The sequence below is a fragment of the Ambystoma mexicanum genome, chromosome 10 (genome assembly GCF_040938575.1).
Source record: "Ambystoma mexicanum isolate Mex_15411 chromosome 10, UKY_AmexF1_1, whole genome shotgun sequence".
Taxonomy (NCBI): Eukaryota; Metazoa; Chordata; class Amphibia; order Caudata; family Ambystomatidae; genus Ambystoma; species Ambystoma mexicanum.
The window spans coordinates 1,549,122,306-1,549,145,798 of NC_090932.1; the positions used below are offsets into that span (position 1 = coordinate 1,549,122,306).

General features: G+C 50.5%; 1 protein-coding gene across 3 annotated transcripts in view; it reads left to right on the forward strand.

Annotated features, from left to right (window-relative positions):
* The window catches only part of LIMK2 (LIM domain kinase 2), a 456,718-nt gene that overhangs the window by 136,263 nt on the left and 296,962 nt on the right, over positions 1-23,493 (forward strand). The window contains exon 1 of one of the 3 annotated variants that reach the window (XM_069619798.1): positions 383-453. The exons of 1 other annotated variant lie outside the window; for it this stretch is intronic. In XM_069619798.1, the coding sequence (XP_069475899.1) occupies positions 398-453 (56 nt within the window). In that variant the 5' untranslated portion in view covers positions 383-397. Of the gene's footprint in view, positions 1-382; positions 454-903; positions 1,103-23,493 lie in introns of those variants that run through there. One more of the 3 variants, XM_069619799.1, reaches the window with a different exon arrangement.

The following is a 23,493-nucleotide window of genomic DNA, read 5'->3' on the forward strand; positions in this document are numbered from 1 at the left end:
TGCTTAATAGCTTTTTAGTGAACAAGTGTTTCAGCTCCCCACTGGCTGGCTACCTGTCCCTAGACAATCTGTAGTCATTCGACCCCTAGCTGCATAAGTGATTTGAGTTTGGTTCGCAGCGGATACATGGTAATGGGGGAGAGCTTATGGTTCGGTTCGTGTTGATGTGCTAACGGCTACCTGTAAGGGGGGGGGGAGAGGGGCGGAAACCAAGTGAATGGGCTCCCACGAGTCCGAACACATCTTCAGCCAGTGCCGCTTCTCATCTCAGTCAGTGCACCTGAACCCTAGGCTAGCCTCGTAGACCCCCTGCACCGTCTGCGTAGCACTGGTCGAACCCCCGCAGCTCTGGCGCACGGCGCTCCCGCCCTCTCCCGCGGCCCGTGCCCTGGAGCGCATGGAGCATGCATTGTGCAGCCGCTGGCGACTGGGCCCGTGTTTGGCTTCTCCCAGGTATGCTGTTGCTCTCCCCCGTTTCCTTGTTGTCATTCTCTGGTTTCACTTCCCCGTGGAGGCCCGAGCTCCCCTCGGACCCGGGGGGGGAGGGGGATCCTTATTGTACACACGGGGCCCGGCTCTGCCACCTCGCCCGCCAGGCTTGCAGAGGAGAGTGTTTGGTTTCCGCAGGTATTTGCCTCGTCCCTCCCTGAAAGGCCCCGCCTCGTCCCCGGGGAGCGCCCCGCCTCTGCACACACAGGCACCTGGGGGAGGAGGGGACTAGGGAGCGGGCCTGGCTCCGGGACACTGCGTGCTTGTTCCTTGGAGATGAGGAGGGGAGTCTAGGCGAGGGGGGGCCTTGTCAACATGGACTCCAGGCCGGAGCAGAGGAGGCTTCACGAGCTCCGCGGCCTGGTGCAGGCTAGACGCTCGCCGTCCAGGGTCCTGGCATGGGGCTGCTGAGCTCGACACACCAGGGGCAGGCAACGCTGGACGGGGGAGACCACCCCCTGGCTCACTTCACGCCCGCGAGGTGGCCTGAAGCGGCTCTGACCCGCTGCGCGCGAGAGCCGTGAGGGGCGGCAGGTGAGCGCGGAGCGGGTCTGCGGAGGATGGGCGGGCTCTTCTCGGTTCCGGCTTACTTCATCTCCAAGGATCCTGTGCGGTAAGGATTGCTTCGACGCTCGGCGCGTGTGCAGGTAGCGCTCCCTGCAGCTGCAGTGCACCTGGGGATCCCCGCCTAGCGCATGGTGCAGGTAGCACTCCCTGCAGCTGCTGTGCACCCTGGATCCCCGCCTAGCGCATGGTGCAGGTAGCACTCCCTGCGCTGCTGCTGTGCACCTGGGGATCCCCGCCTAGCGCATGGTGCAGGGAGAACTCCCTGCAGCTGCTGCTGTGCACCTTGGGATCCCCGCCTAGCGCATGATGCAGGTAGCACTCCCTGCAGCTGCTTTGCACCTGGGGATCCCCGCCTAGCGCATGGTGCAGGTAGCCCTCCCTGCGCTGCTGCTTTGCACCTGGGGATCCCCGCCTAGCGCATGGTGCAGGTAGCCCTCCCTGCGCTGCTGCTGTGCACCTGGAGATCCCCGCCTAGCGCATGGTGCAGGTAGCCCTCCCTGCGCTGCTGCTGTGCACCTGGAGATCCCCACCTAGCGCATGGTGCAGGTAGCACTCCCTGCAGCTGCTGCTGTGCACCTGGAGATCCCCGCCTAGCGCATGGTGCAGGTAGCCCTCCCTGCGCTGCTGCTTTGCACCTGGGGATCCCCGCCTAGCGCATGGTGCAGGTAGCACTCCCTGCAGCTGCTGTGCACCCTGGATCCCCGCCTAGCGCATGGTGCAGGTAGCACTCCCTGCGCTGCTGCTGTGCACCTGGGGATCCCCGCCTAGCGCATGGTGCAGGGAGAACTCCCTGCAGCTGCTGCTGTGCACCTTGGGATCCCCGCCTAGCGCATGATGCAGGTAGCACTCCCTGCAGCTGCTTTGCACCTGGGGATCCCCGCCTAGCGCATGGTGCAGGTAGCCCTCCCTGCGCTGCTGCTTTGCACCTGGGGATCCCCGCCTAGCGCATGGTGCAGGTAGCCCTCCCTGCGCTGCTGCTGTGCACCTGGAGATCCCCGCCTAGCGCATGGTGCAGGTAGCCCTCCCTGCGCTGCTGCTGTGCACCTGGAGATCCCCACCTAGCGCATGGTGCAGGTAGCACTCCCTGCAGCTGCTGCTGTGCACCTGGAGATCCCCGCCTAGCGCATGGTGCAGGTAGCCCTCCCTGCGCTGCTGCTTTGCACCTGGGGATCCCCGCCTAGCGCATGGTGCAGGTAGCCCTCCCTGCGCTGCTGCTGTGCACCTGGAGATCCCCGCCTAGCGCATGGTGCAGGTAGCACTCCCTGCAGCTGCTGTGCACCTTGGGATCCCCGCCTAGCGCATGATGCAGGTAGCACTCCCTGCAGCTGCTTTGCACCTGGGGATCCCCGCCTAGCGCATGGTGCAGGTAGCCCTCCCTGCGCTGCTGCTTTGCACCTGGGGATCCCCGCCTAGCGCATGGTGCAGGTAGCCCTCCCTGCGCTGCTGCTGTGCACCTGGAGATCCCCGCCTAGCGCATGGTGCAGGTAGCACTCCCTGCCGCTGCTGTGCACCTGGGGATCCCCGCCTAGCGCATGGTGCAGGTAGCACTCCCTGCAGCTGCTGTGTACCCTGGGATCCCTGCCTAGCGCATTGTGCAGGTAGCACTCCCTGCAGCTGCTGTGCACCCTGGGATCCCTGCCTAGCTCATGGTGTCTGCCAGTCTGTTTAACAATCGCTGCCCTCGGAATTGCATTCCCCCCCTCCGATTGTTACGACTATCCCTATCCTGCCAAGCAGACATGTCAGGAAACGTCTGCGTGTCTTAGTAACAATTGAACACCTCTGCACATCTAATTGTAAAAGTACCAGAGGTTTGGCAAAACAATTTGTTTTTGCTCTGTTTTTTGTTGTTGAAGTATGCGCCTGTTTTCTGTTAAATATGTTAAGGCTTCTCATGCGCAATAGTGGAAACTTTACTCGTGACATGAAGTGAATTGATGGATTTGATGCTGCACTTGACATGTGTCCACCAAAACCCATTTGCCCCCCTAACCAGTAACAGATAATATGTCATATTTTGTCCACACATAATGAGATGAGACCGGAACCTTCAGATTCAAAACATAACATTTTATTAGAAATGCACATTGTCGCTTTCTTAGAGTCATCCCATCGGGCGGCCCCAGCCCTTCTCAGGCCACAAGTATGCCTGGCCCAAAAACATCCTTTCCCGGCTGGCACTGCCAATCCTGTATTACTTAGTCTAATTTCCAAACCGGTGAGCCTTTCTCACTTCCAGTTCCGCTCTTGCGAGAACGGCCCGCCCTGGTATCCGACTGCCAGTTCAGTCGCTCCCATTTAGTCAATGGAGCGAACAAGGCCACTGCCTCAGTTGTTGAGGAGTCCCAACCGTCCCTACTGGTATCAGTGCCCGTCTCCACCATCCTGGCGGATGCAGCTAGTGGTTATAGCTTGCAGAAAGATCACAGCGTGCCTCCTTCTCTGGGACTGCCCTTGTAACTCTGCCATGCTTTGTGGGAGCCCCCCCTGCGACCCACAATGCCCACACAAACCTCACTTACTTCTCTCCTACTCGCCATCGCACTATTTACATCCTGCCTTTGACATAACTCCCGCAGCACTAGGTTGAAGGTATCCGTACCAGCATCGGACTGATGAACCCCATCTTTAGCAAAGTTTACCAGGTCTCTCTCGCATAACATCAGGTGCCTGGCAAAAGCTATCCCTTCCCGTTTCATAAAGCGCTCCATATTCTAATTGACCCGTCTCCTAGATTTTTTCATTGCTGCGTTGGACCCTGCTCCATGCCACACACTCCTTGGCAGCATTTCAGACCTGCTCTCTGTTTAAGGAAGCATCCGCCTAAGATTCTGATGCCTGCCTGGATCTCTTTCGGTAACTGACCCCTTCCCAAATTAGCGAGTTCATTACCCCCTAAGTGTACCAAGATCATCCTGGGTGCCCCCATCCTGGCCAGTTGTCTTAGCACCATGGGGAGCAACGCACGTCATTGCATGCTCTGTGTGCCCAGCCAGACCAGCTCAGTGTCCTGAAATACCAAGTGAGCCCCTTGCCTATGCCTTGCTCAGGCCCTTTTTTCTGCCTGGGCGATGGAAGAATGGCCAATGACCCAGGCCGTGCGACCTGCTGGAACAGAAAGGAAACCACATGTTATAACATACACCCTTTACATCAGACCCCCCCCACCCATATATCACCCAGCCTTCTTCATTGCGCCCCCACTTCCCTGGCAGTACCCCAGTGTCCTGCCCTCCCAGCCGGATATATAGCTTATACCGATCTGACTCCCATCTACTCATCTTTTGAATGGTAGACCCCCTGCATACCAACCTGGAATGCTGTCGTTGCCCCTATCCTGAACCCATGAGATGACCACCCTTCCCCATGACACCCCACTTTCTTTAATGTCATAGCCCACACCCTGCAGAATTGAAACATGGTCAGAGGGGATTCGTCCGCGTGAACCAGGAGGTACCTACCACCCACTGGCCTAAACCGATATATAATGGGAGAGCAAACAAGTGGGGCAACTGTGCACCTGCTTTGTCATTGTTTGAAGTACCGGAAGAATGTACGTTCTACCATAGACTTTTCTTTTACAGCAGTGTTAAATGACCAGTGGCACTATATCACAACGCAGTCGAACTTGGTTTGTCGACTTGGGAAGGATGAAAGGCTGAGAGGTCACTGCTGGGATTTAAACGGTGACCTTCTGGCCCCAAAAAGGTGGCAATCACAGATCCAACTGTGTCACTCCATGGATAGATCACTTCGCTTTACAGAATATTTGATGACCAGTGCCCACATTTTTGATACTGTTAACGCAGACATTTGTCTGTTTTTTTTTTTGTTGTTGTTTTTTTTTAGAGTTTGACAAAAAATATTCGCACTAACAACTAATCAAGGAACAATATGGAAACCTCAGTATGTTAATGGAATTCCAGAGGTGTGGGTCACCTGTTGAAACACGAAAATAAAGATCTTTTAGCCCATCACATCATATATTTACAAGAAACATGGCTTACATTTCTCCAATCTGTGACGGCTACGTGGCTTGTTTAAATCCAGCTATAAAACAGGCCAAAGGACGCCTGTCGGCCGAACTACTTACCTTAATTAAAATAGATGGTGTGATGGAAGTTCTACTCGGCATTAACCCTAATCCTTGGATTCAAAACACTTATTATGACCCAAAAGTGTCCAATCTCTATTTCAGATAATAAAGGAAAAACCCAAAGTACGCCAAAAAAAATAGGAATTATTAATCTCTATTGGAATCCGGCTTCCATTAACGCTGATGTTTTCCTTGATATGCTATCGTCCATTGACACAATTTGTGCCAAAAACAAATAGATATTATTGTATGCAGAGATCTGAACTTGCATCTATTCGATCATAATGGACTGAAAATTTACCAAGGCGAGCTCAGAAATGGTGTAAAGAGATGGACCGAAGATATTTGACGCTAATAAACGGCTACCGGGCCGATGATATTCCATCAAAGCCGACTTGGTCGAGGGGCTTATCCCACGCAATTCTAGATTACATCTACACATCTGACGGAATCACAGATGCAATCACACGATTTACCAATAAAGAAACTGACACTAATGATCACAATAAAATAATAATGGAATGGACAGCTATCCTACCCACAAAGATCGTAGCCCCTTTACCAACACTGGAATTAAATTCAGACGCAAACCGACTTAGAATCTCAGAAGTGCAGGTAGCTGGCTTGGCAAACACGTTCCAGACCTCGTCCCGAAATGCCACTGAGAAATTAAATACGGATGGTTATTAAGACCCTTTATGATAACAAGATGAAAAATACTGAGAAAAAGTACCATCTCCTCACATATAACAACCAAATAGCAATGAAAAAAAGGAGCTACGAAGGAACATAAGGGAAACCATAAAGCTTCCCAGAGAAGAGCAGGCAAAAAGTACAAGACAATTTAAGCAACCCTACAGGAATTGGCTTAAATCAATAAAGGCCATAATAATCCAGAAAGATGGCGAAATTATGCTTACCGCCATAAAAAATCGAAATAGTGGAACTCGTTGGAATTTGATGAATGAGAATTAACATCAAAAGGAGAAATTAATTATGGATGTCGCTGAGGTACAATGGTTCTCCAGCATGGGGTCTGGCATGGATTGACATGCTCATAAATATTCCCCGTCGTCAGGCCGGGAATCCTCAGTATAGAAAAAAATCAGTATCAGTTTCGTTTCTGATCTGTCTTTCTTAGTAGTAACCAATCACTGGTCTCTGGGTCATACTGCCCCCAGCCAATGACTGCCCTCTCCCTAAGCCCCGCCTCTGGCAGCCATCCTCAGATTTTTACCGCACGTTCAAGTGTTGGGAGTCCTCGTGCTGTAGCTCTCGAGCTTTTGCTGCGTTTTCGCGCTTTTTTTCAGGAGATTATTCTCTTTTTTTCAGTTAAATAGAGCCTCAAGCTCCACCGTTTCTACATCCGATCAACGGGGATCCGTTTCAGAGTTTTCTACGCCCCTCAAGGGTGAAAATTCCGTCGAGTTGCGCCATTGGAGGATTCCAGAAGTTCCGAGGCCTACCCCGGACATGGCCCAGGAGAAAGGAAGATCGACGCCCGGGAAGCTGTTCAGGACCTGCCCTGGATGCCAGCTTCAGAATGTTTTCAAGGAGGACGAGCATTCGTTATGCCTCTGTCTCCATGAGGACAAGACGCACACGGAGAAGGACTGTGCGTTTTGTGGGAACATGTCGGAGTGGACCATGAAGGATCGCCACCTCCGTCTCGCCAACTGGCTGGAAGGGAAGAGCCCATCAGGCGAGAAGAAGAAGAAAAAGTCTGAGTGGTCTTCTAAGTCCTGTGAGGGCGCCCCGGCGGCGAGGGCCCAACAAAAGGCTAAGCACTGCGAGTCCGCGGGCACCAGGAGCGCCGAACGGTCGGGCTCCTTGGCTGCCAGGCAGGGCGCATCCTCCCCGGCGCCATCAACCACGAGCCAACGCTCTGGCTCGGGTAAGAGGAAGTCCGAGAACCCGGCGAAGCTTCTGGAGAGGCCCCGGTCGATCTCGAAGATTCTGGCAGAGGGGGAGCGAGGCTCGGACCCCCCAACCCCCCCACCAAGGTGAAGGCCCCAGGTGTACAGAAGGTGACGATGGCCTTAATTCACCCTGCTAAGACCTCGATTGAGGATGTCGCCGCGGTCCTGGCTACACCAGTGGAGGCGACCTCAGGACCCAGAGTCTCCCTGCCACCGCGGAGGGAGTCGTCTTTCAGGCCCATTGAGAAGACCCCCACGAAGTCCTCGTTGGAAAAGGTGGGGGAGGGGCTGGTGGCCGTCGTGGATACGGACACGACCTCTGAAGAAGAGCTCATCGAAGTCGTGGAAGAGGCCCAGCCCATCGGGAGGGATCCCGACGAGGGTGACGATGAGAGCGACGGTGTCGCCGACGAGGCTCCTCAAGAGCCCTCGCGCCCGTCCTTTCCGGCGCCGCAGGACTCTTCGGTGACCATTTTGTCAGCGATTCAGTCCTTATGCTCGGAGATAAGGACAAGGTTGCCCCTCCCCCCGACGGAGGTACCTGAGCCAGACCCGACAGGGGAACCGGAGCCAGGACCTTCGGAAAGTCCACCGCATAAGAGGACGACGACGCATCCTACACCACCTCTCCCACCTCTGCGGCCTGCTCTGCCATCCCCCTGGTCTACTACCCACGGGGATGATACAGGCACAGACACGGCTACGACAGGTACAGATGACGACGGAGGCGACGACGGGACGTGTCCCCCGTCGCCCCCTGCTCGGGCGTCCCTGCCCGATGAGATTGGATCCTTTCATGCCATGATTTCCAGGGCATCCGAGCTCTTCCAGCTCTGCCCAGAAGAGAAGAAGGAAGGGTTCCTTTACCTACGGCGCGAGGCTAAAAGGAAGACAGTCCTCGCCGTACCGCTTCTTGATGACATCTGGGATGAGGAGCTCGCCCTCCTCAAGAACCCTGCCACGGCGGCGGCAAAGAGGGACCGGTACGAGAAGTACAAGGTCCCCGACGCTGACCCCTTGTGCCTTCGGGCGCAACCTACCCCAGATTCGTCTCTGCGGCGGCAAAGAAGAAAGCTGGGGTGGCATCGGCCTCGACATCAACTTCCCCGCCGGACGGCGAGGGCAGGAAGCTGGACGATGGGACGACTATCAAGGCGGCCAACGCCCTGGCTATCGTAGCCCGCTACGACAGGGAGTTGTGGTTCAAAATCGCCCCTCTGTTGGACTTCCTTCCGGACGCCAAAAGGGCTGAGGCCCTTGAAATCCTATAGGAAGGTGAGATTGCTTCGGACCACGCCATCACGGTGGCAACGGACATTGCCGACACCGGTTTCCGTCAGTTGGGCAACAGCGTTTGCTTGAGACGACGAGGATGGCTCAAGGCCACGGATTTCTGCCAGGACGTACAAACCAAGGTTTTGGACATGCCCTTCGACGGGAACAACCTGTTTGGGAAGGCGGTTGATGAGTCCCTTCAGGCCATCAAGACGGACACGGAGACTGCCCGGGCACTGGGAGTGCTCCAACGACGACGGCCATCCTTTCGGAGCTCCGGAGGCAGACAAGGTGCCTCCAAGGGATCCGGCAGTGGCTCCTCCACATACCGCCAAGCGGCAAGATCTTCGTCCCAGGAAGCCTACAGGGGACGCGGCAAGTCAGGTGGTGCCCGTCGTCGTCGACCGGGAGGTCAAGAAGGCAAGGCGGCCTCCAAACAAGATTGAACCGACCGTGGGGTCGGGCCCCCGCCGAAGCACCCTGGTGGGAGGCCGTGAGGGGAGGTTCGTCAGCGTGTGGGAGTCCATCTCCACCGACCGTTGGTTGCTGGACGCCCTGGCCCAAGGGCACGCCCGAGTTTCAGAAGAAGTGCCCTCGCGTTCCACCCGTGGCCAGGAAGGAAAATCACGTCCCTCAACTACTGTTGGAAGTAAGGGCGATGCTCAAGAAGGGTGCCATCAAGCTCGTCCCAAAGAGGCTTTGGGTCTCCGGAGTTTACTCAAGGTACTTCCTCGTAAAAAAAAAGACGGGAGGATGGTGCCCCATCCTGGACCTGCGACGACTGAACAAGTACATCAAGGCACAGAAGTTCCGTATGGTCACCCTCCAGCACGTGCTGGGACAGCTGGAGGAGGGCGATTTCCTGTCGTCGTTGGACTTGGAGGATGCGTACTTCCACATCCCCATTCTAAAAAGACACCGAAAGTTCCTCAGGTTCGTGGTCCAAGGGCGGCACTACCAGTTCAAGGCCCTCCCGTTCGGATTGAAGTCGGCACCCAAGGTGTTCACCAAGTGCCTCGCACCGGTGGCGGCGCGGCTGCGCCTACAGGGGATCCACGTCTACCCCTACCTGGACGACTGGCTCATCCGGGCAAGGACAAGGGAGCTCGCCGTGGAGCACACTGCGAAGACCGTCCAGCTGCTCACAGACCTGGGATTCTCCATCAACTTTCCAAAATCCCACCTGGTTCCGTCGCAAGTCGCCCTGTTTCTGGGAGCCAAGCTCGACACAGTGGTGCGGCTGGCCTCGCCGTCGGAGGAAAGGACCAGACCCATTCTGGGCAAGGTGCAGCGTCTGCGGGCCACGGACATGGCCAGGGTAAGCTATCAAGTCCCTCCTCAGGATGATGTCCTCCTGCATTTATCTGGTGCGCCTTTGCAGGCTTCGGAGGCGCCCCTTACAAGAGTTCCTCGACGGCCGCTGGGTTCAGTCGATGGGCAGCTTCGAGGACAGGATCCTTCTCAACGAGACTTTCCGTCAGGCGATCCGGTGGTGGCGTACCCACTCTCATCTGTCGGCGGGCATGGACTTTCAGACCCCAGCTCAACAGGTGACGGTGACGACGGACGCCTCCCTGGAAGGTTGGGGAGCGAACTCCGGAGATCTTCACGCGAGAGGCCTTTGTCTCCCGGAGGAGAAGGTACTCCACATCAACATCTTGGAGCTCCACGCAGTGTTCTGGGCCCTCAGGTCTTTTCTTCCGTCCCTCAAGGGCAAGGTGGTGAGGATCTTCACCGACAACACCACCACAATGTTCTACATCCGGAAGCAGGGTGGAACCAGGTCCCCGGCCCTATCCAAGGAAGCCCAGGATCTGTGGCATTGGGCCGTCGCCCAAGGGATGTTTCTGGTGGCTCTTCATCTGACAGGAATAAAAAACGCGATCGCTGACTCACTCAGCAGGGAGATGCGCTCGTGCCACGAGTGGGAACTATGCCAGGATCAAGAGGATCGACTCTTCCGATGATGGGGCGAACCCCAAATCGATCTCTTCGCGACAGCGTCGAATTCCAAGTGCCGGAGGTTCGCCAGCACGTTCCCCCATCCGAGGAGCATGGGCGATGCTTTCTCGTTCCCCTGGGACGGCCTATTTCTTTATGCGTTCCCTCCGCTGCCGTTGCTGCTCCAGCTCAAGAGGTCCCGGTGCAGGATGGTCCTCGTCGCACCGGCGTGGCCGAGACAAATCTGGTTCCCGGACCTTCTGGACTGGTCAACGTCCACACCAGTCAAGCTGCCGACGGACGCAGACCTTCTCTCCAGAGAAGGAGGCGCCATTCTTCACCACAACCCGGAGTCGCTGAACTTGCAGGCCTGGCTCCTGCAGCACTAGAGTTTGGAGGGTACGACATCCCTGCCGACTGCAGAGAGGTTCTTGCAAAGGCCAGGGCGTCCTCAACTCTCAAGTGCTACGGACATAAATGGAAGAGGTTCTGTGTCTGGTGCCGTACACAGAAGATTAACCCTCTGCGGATTACGGCCCCTCAAGTACTGCCGTACCTACTGTCACTGGCCAAAGCTGGACTGGCTCACGCCTCCATCAAAATACATCTGGCTGCAATCTCCCGATATACCAGGACTACGGGACGGGCGTCCTTGTGGTCTTCATCGCCTGGTGAAAGAATTCATGAAGGGACTATTCCGATCATTCCCGCCGGTGAAGGCTCCTGCCCCGGCGTGGGAGCTTTACTGTGGTGCTGACCAGGCTCATGGGGCCCCTTTCGAGCCTATGCATTCGGCGCCTTTGAAGTTCCTGTCATGGAAGACCGCTTTCCTCATGGCCATCACCTCTGCACGACGAGTGGGAGAGATCCAGGCCCTATCTTGCAAGCCTCCATACTTGACTTTTCATGACACGAGGGTGGTGCTGAGGACGCACCCCTCCTTTATGCCCAAGGTGCCGTCGGACTTCCACCTCAACGAGCCCTTGGTGTTGCCAGTTTTCTCCTCCTATGCCAGGGGGTCCTGATTTGGATTGACCCGACCATCCCCTCAAGCTAATAGGCACCAAAACTGACGACGAGGGCAGGATGGTGCTAGCACATGGCACTATAGAGGGAAAAGAGGTATGTCTAATCAGCACCTATGTACCCAATCATGATGCAACAGTCTTCTTCCACTCTCTATACTCACGACTTAGCCCTTACAGAGATAGCACCATAATATGGGGAGGAGATCACAATTGCAATCTAGACCCCCCTAAAGGATAGATCAGATAACAAACACACCCGCCCATCCCCGCCTGCCAAAATATTAGCCACACTAACACAACAGCTCCCACTCCAAGACTTGTGGTGGAAACAACCTTGTCTCTTCCGGGCAGGTCTTGGCAGCAGCTCCGCTGTCTCTGGGCGCCCGCGTACCTCTGCAGGCTCCGCTCGCGGCAGGCAGGGTACCGCGTCGTTGTTGCTCCTCCTCCCGTCTGCGTGCTTGGATGTATGGATCCTACGCTGGCTTGGGACTCGGAGTGCACTGCCCCCGCTCTCAGATCGGGGTAGAGCACGCGTTCTGTCAGGCCTCCGTATGCGTGCGTTTGGTCTCCAGTCTGCTCAGCAGGCACTGGGCTGGAGCCACGGTGCAGTTTCAGCGCTCGAACTGCTACGTGGGCTAGTTCAAGGGAGCCGCCATTTTGGGCTCGATTCTGTGGTATCGTAACGTGAGATATCTGGGTCCATGCAGGGCGCTCACGGTCGTGATAAACAGCATGAAGCTACCAGATGGCATCCGCAACAGATGTAGTGGCTCAAGGCTTCAGGGGCTTCTATAGTGCATAAGAAAATAGCTTGTGATGATCACATCACACGGAGCACACCCAAGACACGTCCTCTTCACGTGGCGGTTAGCCACGCCCCCCAGTCATCCTAATCCCCATTTTTAAACTAGGTGATAGAAAAATGCCAGTGAACTACCGGCTCATTGCGCTTCTTGATCCTTTGGGTAAGGTATTTGCATCTCATCTATTAAAAATCTAACCGAATGGGCAAAGTCAGCTGGAAGAATGGACATAAGACAAACTGGATTCGTAAAGAATACAAGCACTAGCGTCAATCTCCTCTTGCTGAATCTGCTAAAACTTGAAGCGATGAAAAACAAAGCTGTGGTCCACGCTGCATTTATTGATTTCCAACTTGCGTTCAACGCTGTCACAGATTAAAGTTGTGGAAAAAATGAGAAGAATGGCAACGCCCGATGAACATCCTTGATCCAATCCCTATACACAAACACTACGATAAGAATCAGATTGTCACAAAATGGATTCTTATCAGAAATTCAAACAGGGCGCGGATTAAAGCAGGAATGCCCACTGGCGGCAACTTTATTCAACTTACACACATCGGCCTTCGCTAGACGGCCAATGGAATATTGCAGCGACTCCTCCAAAACTGAATAATACACCAATAGTGCATATGATGTACGCAGATGATTTAGTAATCTTTGATTAAAACTCAAGTCGGTCTCTAGAAAAGCATGAAAGAGATGGAAACGTATGTACTAATGAACGATCTCAAGAGCAATGTCAAGAAAACACAAATCATGACTCTAACCCGACATTCATCAATCAACAAAAAAATATATTTTTTTTATTTTTCAATATTCCTTTAAGGAAAAAAACTCGAAACAGTGAAGACAGTTAAATACCTGGGAGTGATATTGAACCAAATGGAAACCGAAAAAGCATGAATAGACAATTTAAAAGCAAAAGCCATTTTCTTAGCAAAACCAGGATTGATTCTCCATTACAAATATGGAGTGTTCTCAATAAAACCTGCGATCGCCTTTTACAGGGAGAAAATAGTGGTGATACCTATGGCTGTGAAGTAATGCTGAATGTACCAACCAATCTCTGGAAACAACTAGAAGGGACAGTTTGGCGGAAGATTCTTTCACTCCCACAATCATACCCAATGCCGCAGATATGTTTTGAGCTTGCTCTAGAATCCCTCGAATCCATAAGGTCTTAGAAATATCTAAGCCTGTATAGGAAGACGCTAGTGGAAGATGATGCTATTGCCATACTACGATCACAAAAGGTTTCTACTAACCAATCCATATTAAATCTGTGGAAAAAGGCGTGCGTCCAAATAATGGAGAATGAAGAAATAACCATGGACATGTTAATTAATAGGCCACAAGAAGCAAAAAAAGTCTCCAAAGAAATGAATGGTTTCGCACAACCCCCCAAAAAAACAGACTATCAACTCGCCCTGATTGCGCCCTGGATACACATGCATTGAATGAACTACCCATGTTCTTGGAAAAAATGTCCTGATAGATTGACGAGGGACACATTATTACGTCTCTGACTCAATTTATTGCCAACACGAGGACTTCTGGTTAGAACAAAGCAGTTACCGGAAACAATAATTTTCTGTAGATTCTGTCAGAAAAAAGATCAAATTGAGACAATCCACCATATTATCATGGCTTGCACAGGGGTGAATGAAAAAGACACCTTTTTAGAGATATGCTTCCTCAAACAAAAGTCCAAATTGACGTGGATCAGCGATGGGCATCTTGAGTGGTGATGACAAAGTTCTTACTTCAGAAATATTCAATTTTGTAAAACAATAATTGCCACAACTGAGAAAGAGATGGCAACAGACATATTGGATAGATGATCAATAGACAATGGAGATCCATATATCTAATAGAGAAACAAAGGTCTGATTTTATGTAAAATAAGAACGTAAACGTTTGTTAAACTATGAAAAACAATTAGTTTTCGATCCTTGTGGGGCCCTGAGTCTGCCCGTCCGCAGTTGCTTGATGAGAACGGTTTGCTGTCCTGATCTTGCTTGATCCGTCTTATTATTTTGACGCTATGAACCACTCCATTCTCCTTAGCTACCTGGATAACACCTTCAGCATCAGACTGTGCCCTAAAGTCGATCCCTTCCTTTCCTAGAAGCAGAGGGGTCCAGGTGGGTCTGGCCCTTTCCGTTATTTAAAGAAAAGATTGATAATCACCATGCACACCCAGTCCTCATTTGTATTTTTGCATATAGGAGAATAGCTCTGTGTAATTAGTTGGACAGTCGAGTACAATTTGAGGTGCAGGGAGAGGTGCTCAGCCTTGGTATCTAGCCTGGGAAAAATACATTGAACAAATGGTTTCCTGATTGAGGAAACCCGCGTCCCCTGCACACTATCAACAAGGGCCATGGCCCGTATAGAGTTTTTAAGGGTACAACTAGTAACCTTATTGATTTTTACAAGATTTGTTTCTTAATTTCAGTAAGTTTCTGTGCTTTGCTATGACTGCAAAATATTCTGGAATCTCTCAATTAGTACTTGACAATTCATCTGTTTATCAGAAAAACAGTAATTTATTCAGATTTTTAACAAAAAAACATTCAAAGTATAATCTGGCCCAACGCGTTTCGAGTATCAATTTTCACTCTTCATCAGGGGCAATGTGTTCTGTATTCTTTACGTTAAGTATAAACACTGAAGAGAAAATAAATTAATAATCTAATATTCATATTAATATTCATATGTACATTTAAGGCAGAAAACGGGGTTCTTCAATAACCAGTTAGAAGCACATATATATGTTTCTATATACATCATTACTTCATTCTTTAAATTCAGGAACAGTTTCATTGCTCAAAAGAAAAATATTATGAGATTAGCTAATGCTGGGAGCCTATTCTGATGAAGGACAAACCGATCTTATCCTAGATATGCCATTACTACCTACTAGTTGCAACAATTTGGATGGTGGCTTGAATACCTACTACTAACCTGAAAGGTTGTATAAAAATAGTTCTGATCTACTGGGCTAAGTGCTGATTCCGTTCTTTACTTAGCATTTGCTCCTGTGCGTTCACCCAAGGTCCCATCATCTCTCCACGGCTCTACAATACTTGTATGTTTTCTCTCTCAGACCTTGACCTATGTCTACTTCTGGATCCTGGGTACTTTTAGTCCTGCAGATGACGCACCCATTACCTTCAGGCTGGGTGGTGACCCTTCTGTGGCCCTTTTGCCTGATTGCTTCATGCCTCTCTGGCATCCAGACCTTTTTGTCTCAACAAGGCTAAGAGTGAAATTATTCAAATGAATTCCCCCTTCCTGCCTTCCTTCTTTTTTTCTTTGTTTTTTTTCTTTTTTTGCATTATGGTTGAACAATTTCAACCGTAACAATGTAATTCAGTTACAAACGTTTAAAGAGTAATAAGAAATAGTAAAACATAAAATCACAATGTCATAACACATTTTCTTCAAATTCTACATAAATGCAATGTGTACAATACAAGTTATAATGTATAACAATACTAGTCTGATGCATCAAAATACATGTCACATTCTCTGTTTCAACACAGTGCAGTTAATATCTTTTCAACCATCTAGGTTTGGAGTCCTAGAAAACGAATAGCTGCTAAGGAAGTAAGTTTCCCCACCAAGTATTCCTGTCACAGATGTTTGCTAACCACAAATAACTGAGAATGCACAAAAATTTTTTAAATATTGTTGTTCGTCTAGATAAATTTGGACGGTATATAACATTCTGATGCTTGTGAATCTGCTTAGAATCGCATGCTGTACTTATAGTCCGACAACTAGTGGTAATCGTGGAGTAGTGCATATTTTTTTGAAGATCGAAAAGGGATGTCGACATGGGCGTGACTGTAACACTAACCCTAACTTGATGTGTACTGTACCCAAGATCCTTCACTCTTCGATGTCCCCCCAGATGTTCTGCCTTTCTGGTCATTCGCTTTATGCAGAGCTTGTGTTTTGAGAAATTATTGCTGTTACCTGTGTCTTTGGCGCCTTCATGGACTGACTTCGACTGTTAGACAAACACCTTCGGCTGTTCGTGTTTTGCAAACCTATGTCGCCTCCGGCGACTCAATGGCTGTTGTCGGCCCTTGGCCTTCAAGCTTCGGCCTTACAGTAGGGAGTGTGGGGAGCAGTTTTCTCTAGACACTTCTCTTCTGAGAATGTCTTTTCTTTCCCTTTCCGCCTCTTCCTTTTTCAGCTGCTTTTCCACGCTATTGTGGAGATAACTCCTTTTTAAGTTTTGCCCTTCATGCAACAGCAAATTTCCGTGGAAAGACACTCACAAGGAGTGTAACCATTATCTACCTCATGACCACTACGAACTGTGTTGCAAGGCCTGTAAACTCTTTAGGCCCAAAAACGCTTAAAGATAGGCACACCAAGCAATGGGCGGCCTATACCATGCAGGCAGAGAGTTACTCTCTCCCGGACTCCTCAAGCAACCACGGCTCAATTTTGGAGTCCGAAGACTATATTGTGGAGTCTGCCGACTCCCCCGTCCCCAGCCACCCGGGGTAATTGCAAACCGCTTGAAAAACATTCGCAATCACAAATCCCCTCATTTGCTACACAAGCAAGGAGTCCCCAGGCATGAATGGAGACTGTGAGCTGCTACACAACGATGAGAGAACTTCAAGATGGTGGACCAAGATTGTACACCCCTGATCTCCATTCAGGCAAGTCTATGGCTAAAGAAGGGGCCCACAGGAGGAAACTCGAGCACACCTGCGGACACAATCTAGGGGAGTAGAAACACTATGTAAGATAGACGAGCCTCTGTCTGGTCACATAATGCTGCCGAAATGGGTAGATTGCCTGAACAGTCACCCACGTTATTACACCGCCTGCTAATTTAGGTGGTGAGGAGCATAAGAATGGGCAGAGGGAAAGGGCTGTGACTTTGTTGACATGGCAGTCCAGAGTGGAGGAGTAAGGGAGAAACCAGGGATCCATAGCTTGCGGAGAGCCCTGACACTAGTCCAAGAACCAGGGAAGCGCACTGCAAGGCGCTTAATGGGTGCTATTGAACCCACAAAGGTGAGAACATGTTTTGGCCTGTTTGGGGTTCTAATCAAGCTCCTGGCAGAAGCTTGACTTCACTCATTTATATAGAGCAAGTGTTGGAACCATCCTTTGCTGGCATTTTTAGGTCACACTTTGTACTATTTGTACAGACTTGTTCCATCCCAGTGATGCGTTTCTCAGCAACTGGGTGACCTGTTTCGGGCAAACCCCTTTATCAAATGTACTTATTTATTTTATTACATTTATTATACGCCCAGACCCTGAGGTATCACGGCGTAGTTAGACAATGGCAAATAAAATGTTTGCATGTAAGGAAAAACACAGGTAAAGCAGTAGAACATTTTCTAGCGGTTGTATACAGTGGCATAGAGGTTAGGTTCAGTTCTCATGTCAGTATTGATTGAAAAGCCAGTTTTTTAGTGACTTTTTAAATGCTGGGAAGGAAGTTTACATCTCGATGTTGGTCGATATGGTATTCCAGTGCCTGGGGGCGAGTACCTTGAAGCTACTACCACCTGCTTTTTCTCTTTTGTACCGCGGGACGTTGAGATTATCACTGTTATTAGATCTAAGGAGTCTAGTGTGATGTAAGTAATACGTATGTAAGTAAATAAACCTTAATTTGCTGCCCATAGCTGACTTTGTGAGATTGCAAAAAAATCATGAATATACTATTGGCCCAAATATTCGTCTTTCCATTAAAAAGAAAAAAAACAGTATTCTGGTTCAAACCACTGCTCTCCTGCCTGCTAACATACTTCCTTTACCGGAAGTACGCTTGCATCCATTTAAAAAAGAAGCAGTGCAATAAGTCACACTACATGCTCAGTCCCTTGGCCCGCCTCATTTGATTTGAAAACCAGGAAAGAAATACTTTTTTTTTTAAATATATTTTATTGGTTTCATAACCAACAGTACACCTTGACATGGTGCATAAACTACTCAAACCGCAACATCCCGCTTCATCTTCCCACGCCCTATTCAATGTTACTATAAAAGGCTAACACGGTCCACTAGTCCACAACTGTCTTTTTCTCCATAATCCAGGGAGCTGTCCGTGTCCAATTCTTCGGGTCCAAGGCCCGTCAGGGATGCAATTAGATGCTGCAATGCCATAAATAATTCTGTTTCCTCTTCACCTCCTCTACATGCTGCTTCCCTCAAGACCACCGTTTTGGCCTCGGCCCACTGCAGAAGGTCCCTCCACCAGATATCTACCTTGGGTCTCGTCTGCGTTTTCCAACCCATGGCTATCCTTCTTTTCGCTAAAATGTAGGCCAGGTCTTTGAGTTTAAACAAATGCTTGAGTTTGCGCGGTCTAGGGAAGCCCCCCACCATGCATGCCCACAAGGAGTCTACCACTAGTTCAATCCCCTTGGATGCCAGTCTATCTGCTATTTCCCTCCAATACCTCGCAATTTCAGGACAAGCCCAGAACATGTGTACCATCCAGGCATTTTCTGCCCCGCATTTCGGGCATCGCTGTATAGCCGAATTTGTGAATTTAGCAATTCTCATGGGGGTCATATACGCTCTATGGGTAATCTACAATTGGATCTGCTGTAATCGGGCATTTCTCGATACCTTTTTGTGGTACCCTTGTACCCTTTCCCATAGCCCGTCACTCATTGTTTCCCCGCTTTCATCTTCCCAGTCCTGTCTCGTCTGAATCACCTCCTTTCCCACTTTGGACATCAGTATTTCATAGATTCTAGAGACTTTGTGGCCCCCATCTGATACCATTTGGAACATTTCTATAGCCGCGTCTGGCTGCTGGGTCAGTTCTACTTCTGACCATGTCGTTTTTAGCATCACTATCAGCCTTACATACGTGATATATTGCCCGCTGTGTAGGCCTGTGTCCTCGCTTATGCTATCAAATTCTATTCTGCCATCTCCTTGCCAAATATCCCTTACTGTTGTCACCCCCAGCGGCTCCCAGTGCTCCCTTATGGCACGTCTCAATTGTTTGTCTATCCCATCTAGTGTCACCAAAGGGACCTGCAGGGAGTATGGTGTCCTGCTTCCCAACATTATACAGGTCCTATGCCAGATCTTCCTGCCCAGGGTCAGTAGTGCCGCTCTGTTGCTCTTCAGGGGTTCAGTTACCCACATCCATTCGTTTAAGAAGCATGGTGTACATTCCGCCCTCAATAGTCTGGACTCCGAGGTGGTGTCCTCGGAGAGCCATCTAGCTACATATTGTATTTGACCTGCTAAATAATACACCTCAAAATTGGGTAGTTTAATCCTGGCCTGATCATGTGTGTTTTGTAATTTCCATAGGGCTACCCGGTTTCTAGTATTATGCCAGATGAATTCTCTGCACATCTTGTGAATTTTATTAAAGAAGCGTTTGGGTATCAGGAACGGGACATTTGCAAAGTTGTGTAGCAATCTGGGCAGTACTATCATTTTAAGCAATGCTGACCTCCCCATCATGGTTAGGGGCAGCCTTGTCCAAAATGTCATACTGCGTTGAATCCCCTCTACTACTTGCTCTGTGTTATTCCTATGTTCATCCCCCGCTTTGTGATACACATTTATCCCCAGGTATCTGAAGGTGTCTACTGCCCATTTAACCTGTAACACCGGCAACCTGTCTTGGGGTATCCCTATGTATCTCCCCAGTGGGAATATCAAGGACTTCTTAGGGTTGACCGTTATACCCGATATTAGTGCATACCGATAAAGGACCTCTAGTATATATTGCAGATTTTCCTCTGGGTAGCTTAAATACAACAGAATGTCATCAGCATACAGTGACATCAAGTGCTGCCTGACTTTTGTGGTGATTCCCACCTCCCCATATTGGTATCTGAGATATGCCGCCAGGGGTTCTAGTGCCAATATAAACAGCATCGGGGACCAAGGGCAGCCTTGTCTAGTGCCCCTGCCCAGCGTCCATCTTTTTGATATCACCGACCCCGTCCGGACTTTGGCAATCGGCACACTATACAATAATTGCAGTGGTGTATGGTCTGATAGTACTGCTGCTTTATACTCCGCCTCTTTAATCTCCTCCACCACCGAGCCAGACACCAACATGTAATCTAACCTGGTGTATAAATCATGTGGGGGCAGCATAATGTGAACACCCCCAACTATTGGGGTGGAGCTTCCTCCAGATTTCGGTGAGCTGAAATTCTCGTAGGAGTGTGGTCATGGCCCTTGCTGCCGGGCTAGGCTTGGATATTTTGTTGTCCGACCTATCCATCTTGGGGTCTAGTGTACAATTAAGGTCCCCTCCCATTATGACTGCGCCTTCCATGTATAGGCGAAAAGTGGCATACAGGTTTCTTAAGTAAGGTGCAGTTTAATTGTTTGGGGCATAGATATTAATCAAGTTGACCACCTTATTTCCTACTATCCCTTTCACTAGCACCATCCTCTCGTCTTCTCTTGCCTCCTGTTGCAACAGTTTGAACGGGACGTGGGGCGCAACCCATATAAGGACCCCCCTAGCATATGCGGAGTATGTGGCCCCTACTATGGTCCCTTTCCACGTCCTCTTCATCAACTCTAGTTTCTCTTTAGTTAAGTGGGTTTCCTGTAGCATTGCTATGTCTATCTTTTGCTGGCACAGGTACATCATGACTTTATTACGTTTTATATATGTGTTTAACCCATGTACATTCCAGGTCACAATTCTAAGATCCCCCATTTCAGCTATATCCTACACCGCCTATCCTCCTCCCCCACCTTTTCCTGTACAGATTTAGTTGTGTTTGTGGACCTTCCGTGTTGAGCTCCTGAGTCATCTTAATTAAACCTCCCTTCCCCCCCTTTCCCTCCCCCAAACCAACACCCCCTTCTGACTACCCCAACTCCCTCCTCCTAACCCCTCCCTCCCATCCCCAACTTGTGCCCAGCTCCATCCCTGGATCTCAGGCTAACCCGCATCTAGTCCTGCCTATATAACCAAGCGGGGGGGTCCACCCTAGTGATGTCCCACCTACACTAACTTCTGGGGGTAAGTACTCACTGTCCCTGTTGCTCCTGCATTAATGGCAATGTGCCATTCATTTCTAGTTGGCACACACTTATTGATTACTATTTCAATTCTACTATTTGGGCTGTTCCATGGCGCACCATTGACTATAGCTTTTAACTTCTATCCCTTCTCAGGGGGTTCCGCCTGGCTTCCCCCTTCTATATGGCTGAGGCAACATTTTTATCCACTAGTTTGGCTACAGTATCAATTAGCATCCCCCATGCAGCTGATTAACTTATCTTGTCCGTTCTGATCCCGACCTCCTGTGTCTGTCGGACTGCCGCTTGCGTCCAGCCAGTTCCCTGCCTCTTTGGGTGTCTCAAAGAAGAGCGCTTTTCCTTTGTGCAGGATTTTGAGTTTCGACGGGTACAGCAGCATGCATTTAAATCCAGATTCCTGCAGCCGCGGCATTAACCGCCCCATAATGTAAGCGCTGTCTTTGTACCTGCATGGTATAGTCTGGGTATGCTGTGACGGTCTCCGATGCTCTGCTTATTGTTCCACCTTTACGGAAATATTCAAGGATCTTTTCTCTGTCTTTGTAGTTCAGAATCTTGGCTATAATTGCTCGGGGGGTGGGGCTCCTGGTTGGGGCCTCCTAAGCAGAGCCCTGTGGGCTCTTTCCACTGTGAACTCTTGTGTGAGCACCCCTGCTCTGATTTCCTGTATCAGCGTGTTCTCCACATAGTTTGTGGGGTCAGTGCCTTCTTATCCTTCAGGCAGGCCCACCACTCGTATGTTGTTACGGCTCGCACGCCCTTCTGCTTCCTCTGCGTGGCTTTCCAGGTTGCGCACCTGCTGTTGTAATATATGTACCTCCTTGGCATTGGCTGTACTCTACTGTGTTGGTTTGTACATTCTTCTCCAGGCCACTTGTGCGTTCCGCTAACTTCCTTACATCTTGTCTTAGGAGATTCACATCCACGTTCACAACGTCAATTTTAGTTTTGAGTGCAGCTTTCAGTTCCGCCCTGGCCGTGTCGATTTTGCTTCCCCATGCAGTCTTCAGTTCCGCTATGGCCTCAAGGATGTGGTGGTCGTCACGAGGTGGGGTGGTCTTATCAAGAGTAGCTCCTTTTGCTGATGCGGATGCCTCCGGTGACTGTGCCTGTTTAGTGAAGATGTCCGTTGTTGGTTGTTTTCCCTTGGCCTTGTTATTTTTAGTCGTCATGTTCCTGCTCCAGAACTGATCTTCTCGACGTTATATAGTGGTGTCGCTGCTTTGGTCCTCTTCCACCCTCTGGTCTGGGCCTTCTTAGACGAACAGCGTGTCTGTTTGGTTGTATGGCTAGCGTTACCACTTTCTCGCCGCCACTGAGCGTGTATCGGATGGGTGAAAAGCCTCTTCGGCATTGTTTGTATATTAAGGCTCTTCGTGATGTTCCGTGCCTCCTCGCAGCAGGATGGTCACTGCAGTGGTTCTTCGTTCCAGCAGAGCTGCAGTGATGTGTGCTGGATTCTCTTGTGGATGCGCAAAAGGATGGGCGCGTCATACCCTGGGGGGCCGTACCTTTGTCTGTCTCCGTTGGTACACATCTGTAGCACAATAGCCGTGTGTAGACGAAGAGGCTCTGTGTGCGCTGCTACTCTGTTGCAACAATGTAGCCGCACGTTTCTGACGGCAAGTTGTTTCCCAGTCCTGGCGGCTTTAGTATTCGTGTGACTCCTATCGCCGCGCTGCAGGGCTAGTTCTTATGATCCTGCCTAGGCTAAATTGGCCAGCTTCTGAAACACATGGGGTGCCTGCTTGCTGCCTTATTCACGTTCTGTGGCCAGGTCCATTTGGGCTGTATGGGCACACCTTCTTGGGATGCCATTACAGTGCCTCTCATTGAGGTGTGATTCCTAATATAAGGGCCAGAGTGGTATCAAGGTACACTGCCAGGGAGGTCCCTTTGTTGTCCCCGGTTCTTATTTTAATGCCCACCGTCCCTGCACCACATTGTGAATATGCGGTGTGCCTGCGTGCTTCGGACTTTGCATGTTCCAATGCCTCGTCAGTTTCAGCTCTTCAGACACTGGGCTGCGCCTGCTCGCCCTGGTTACAGTTGCATTGTGTACAGTTAATTGTAACCACCTTTGTGTGTTCAAAGATCCGTGTAGCCCGCCAATGTCTCTGCTACCCCCCCTCACATCATAATCCATCTCGCGACTCACCGCCTCAAACTGTTAAGGAGTTCAGCTCTTAACGGCGGTCCGTGACTGTTTCCCACTCTGCTCTATTCTGCTTGCTTCTCTTCCCTCTGAAATCAGGTATGCGGTTGGGATTTTTGTCTCAGTGTGCTTCCTACATTTCGTGCCGTCCGTCGCAAGAATGGGCTTCTCGCTGGTGTGCACTTATGAT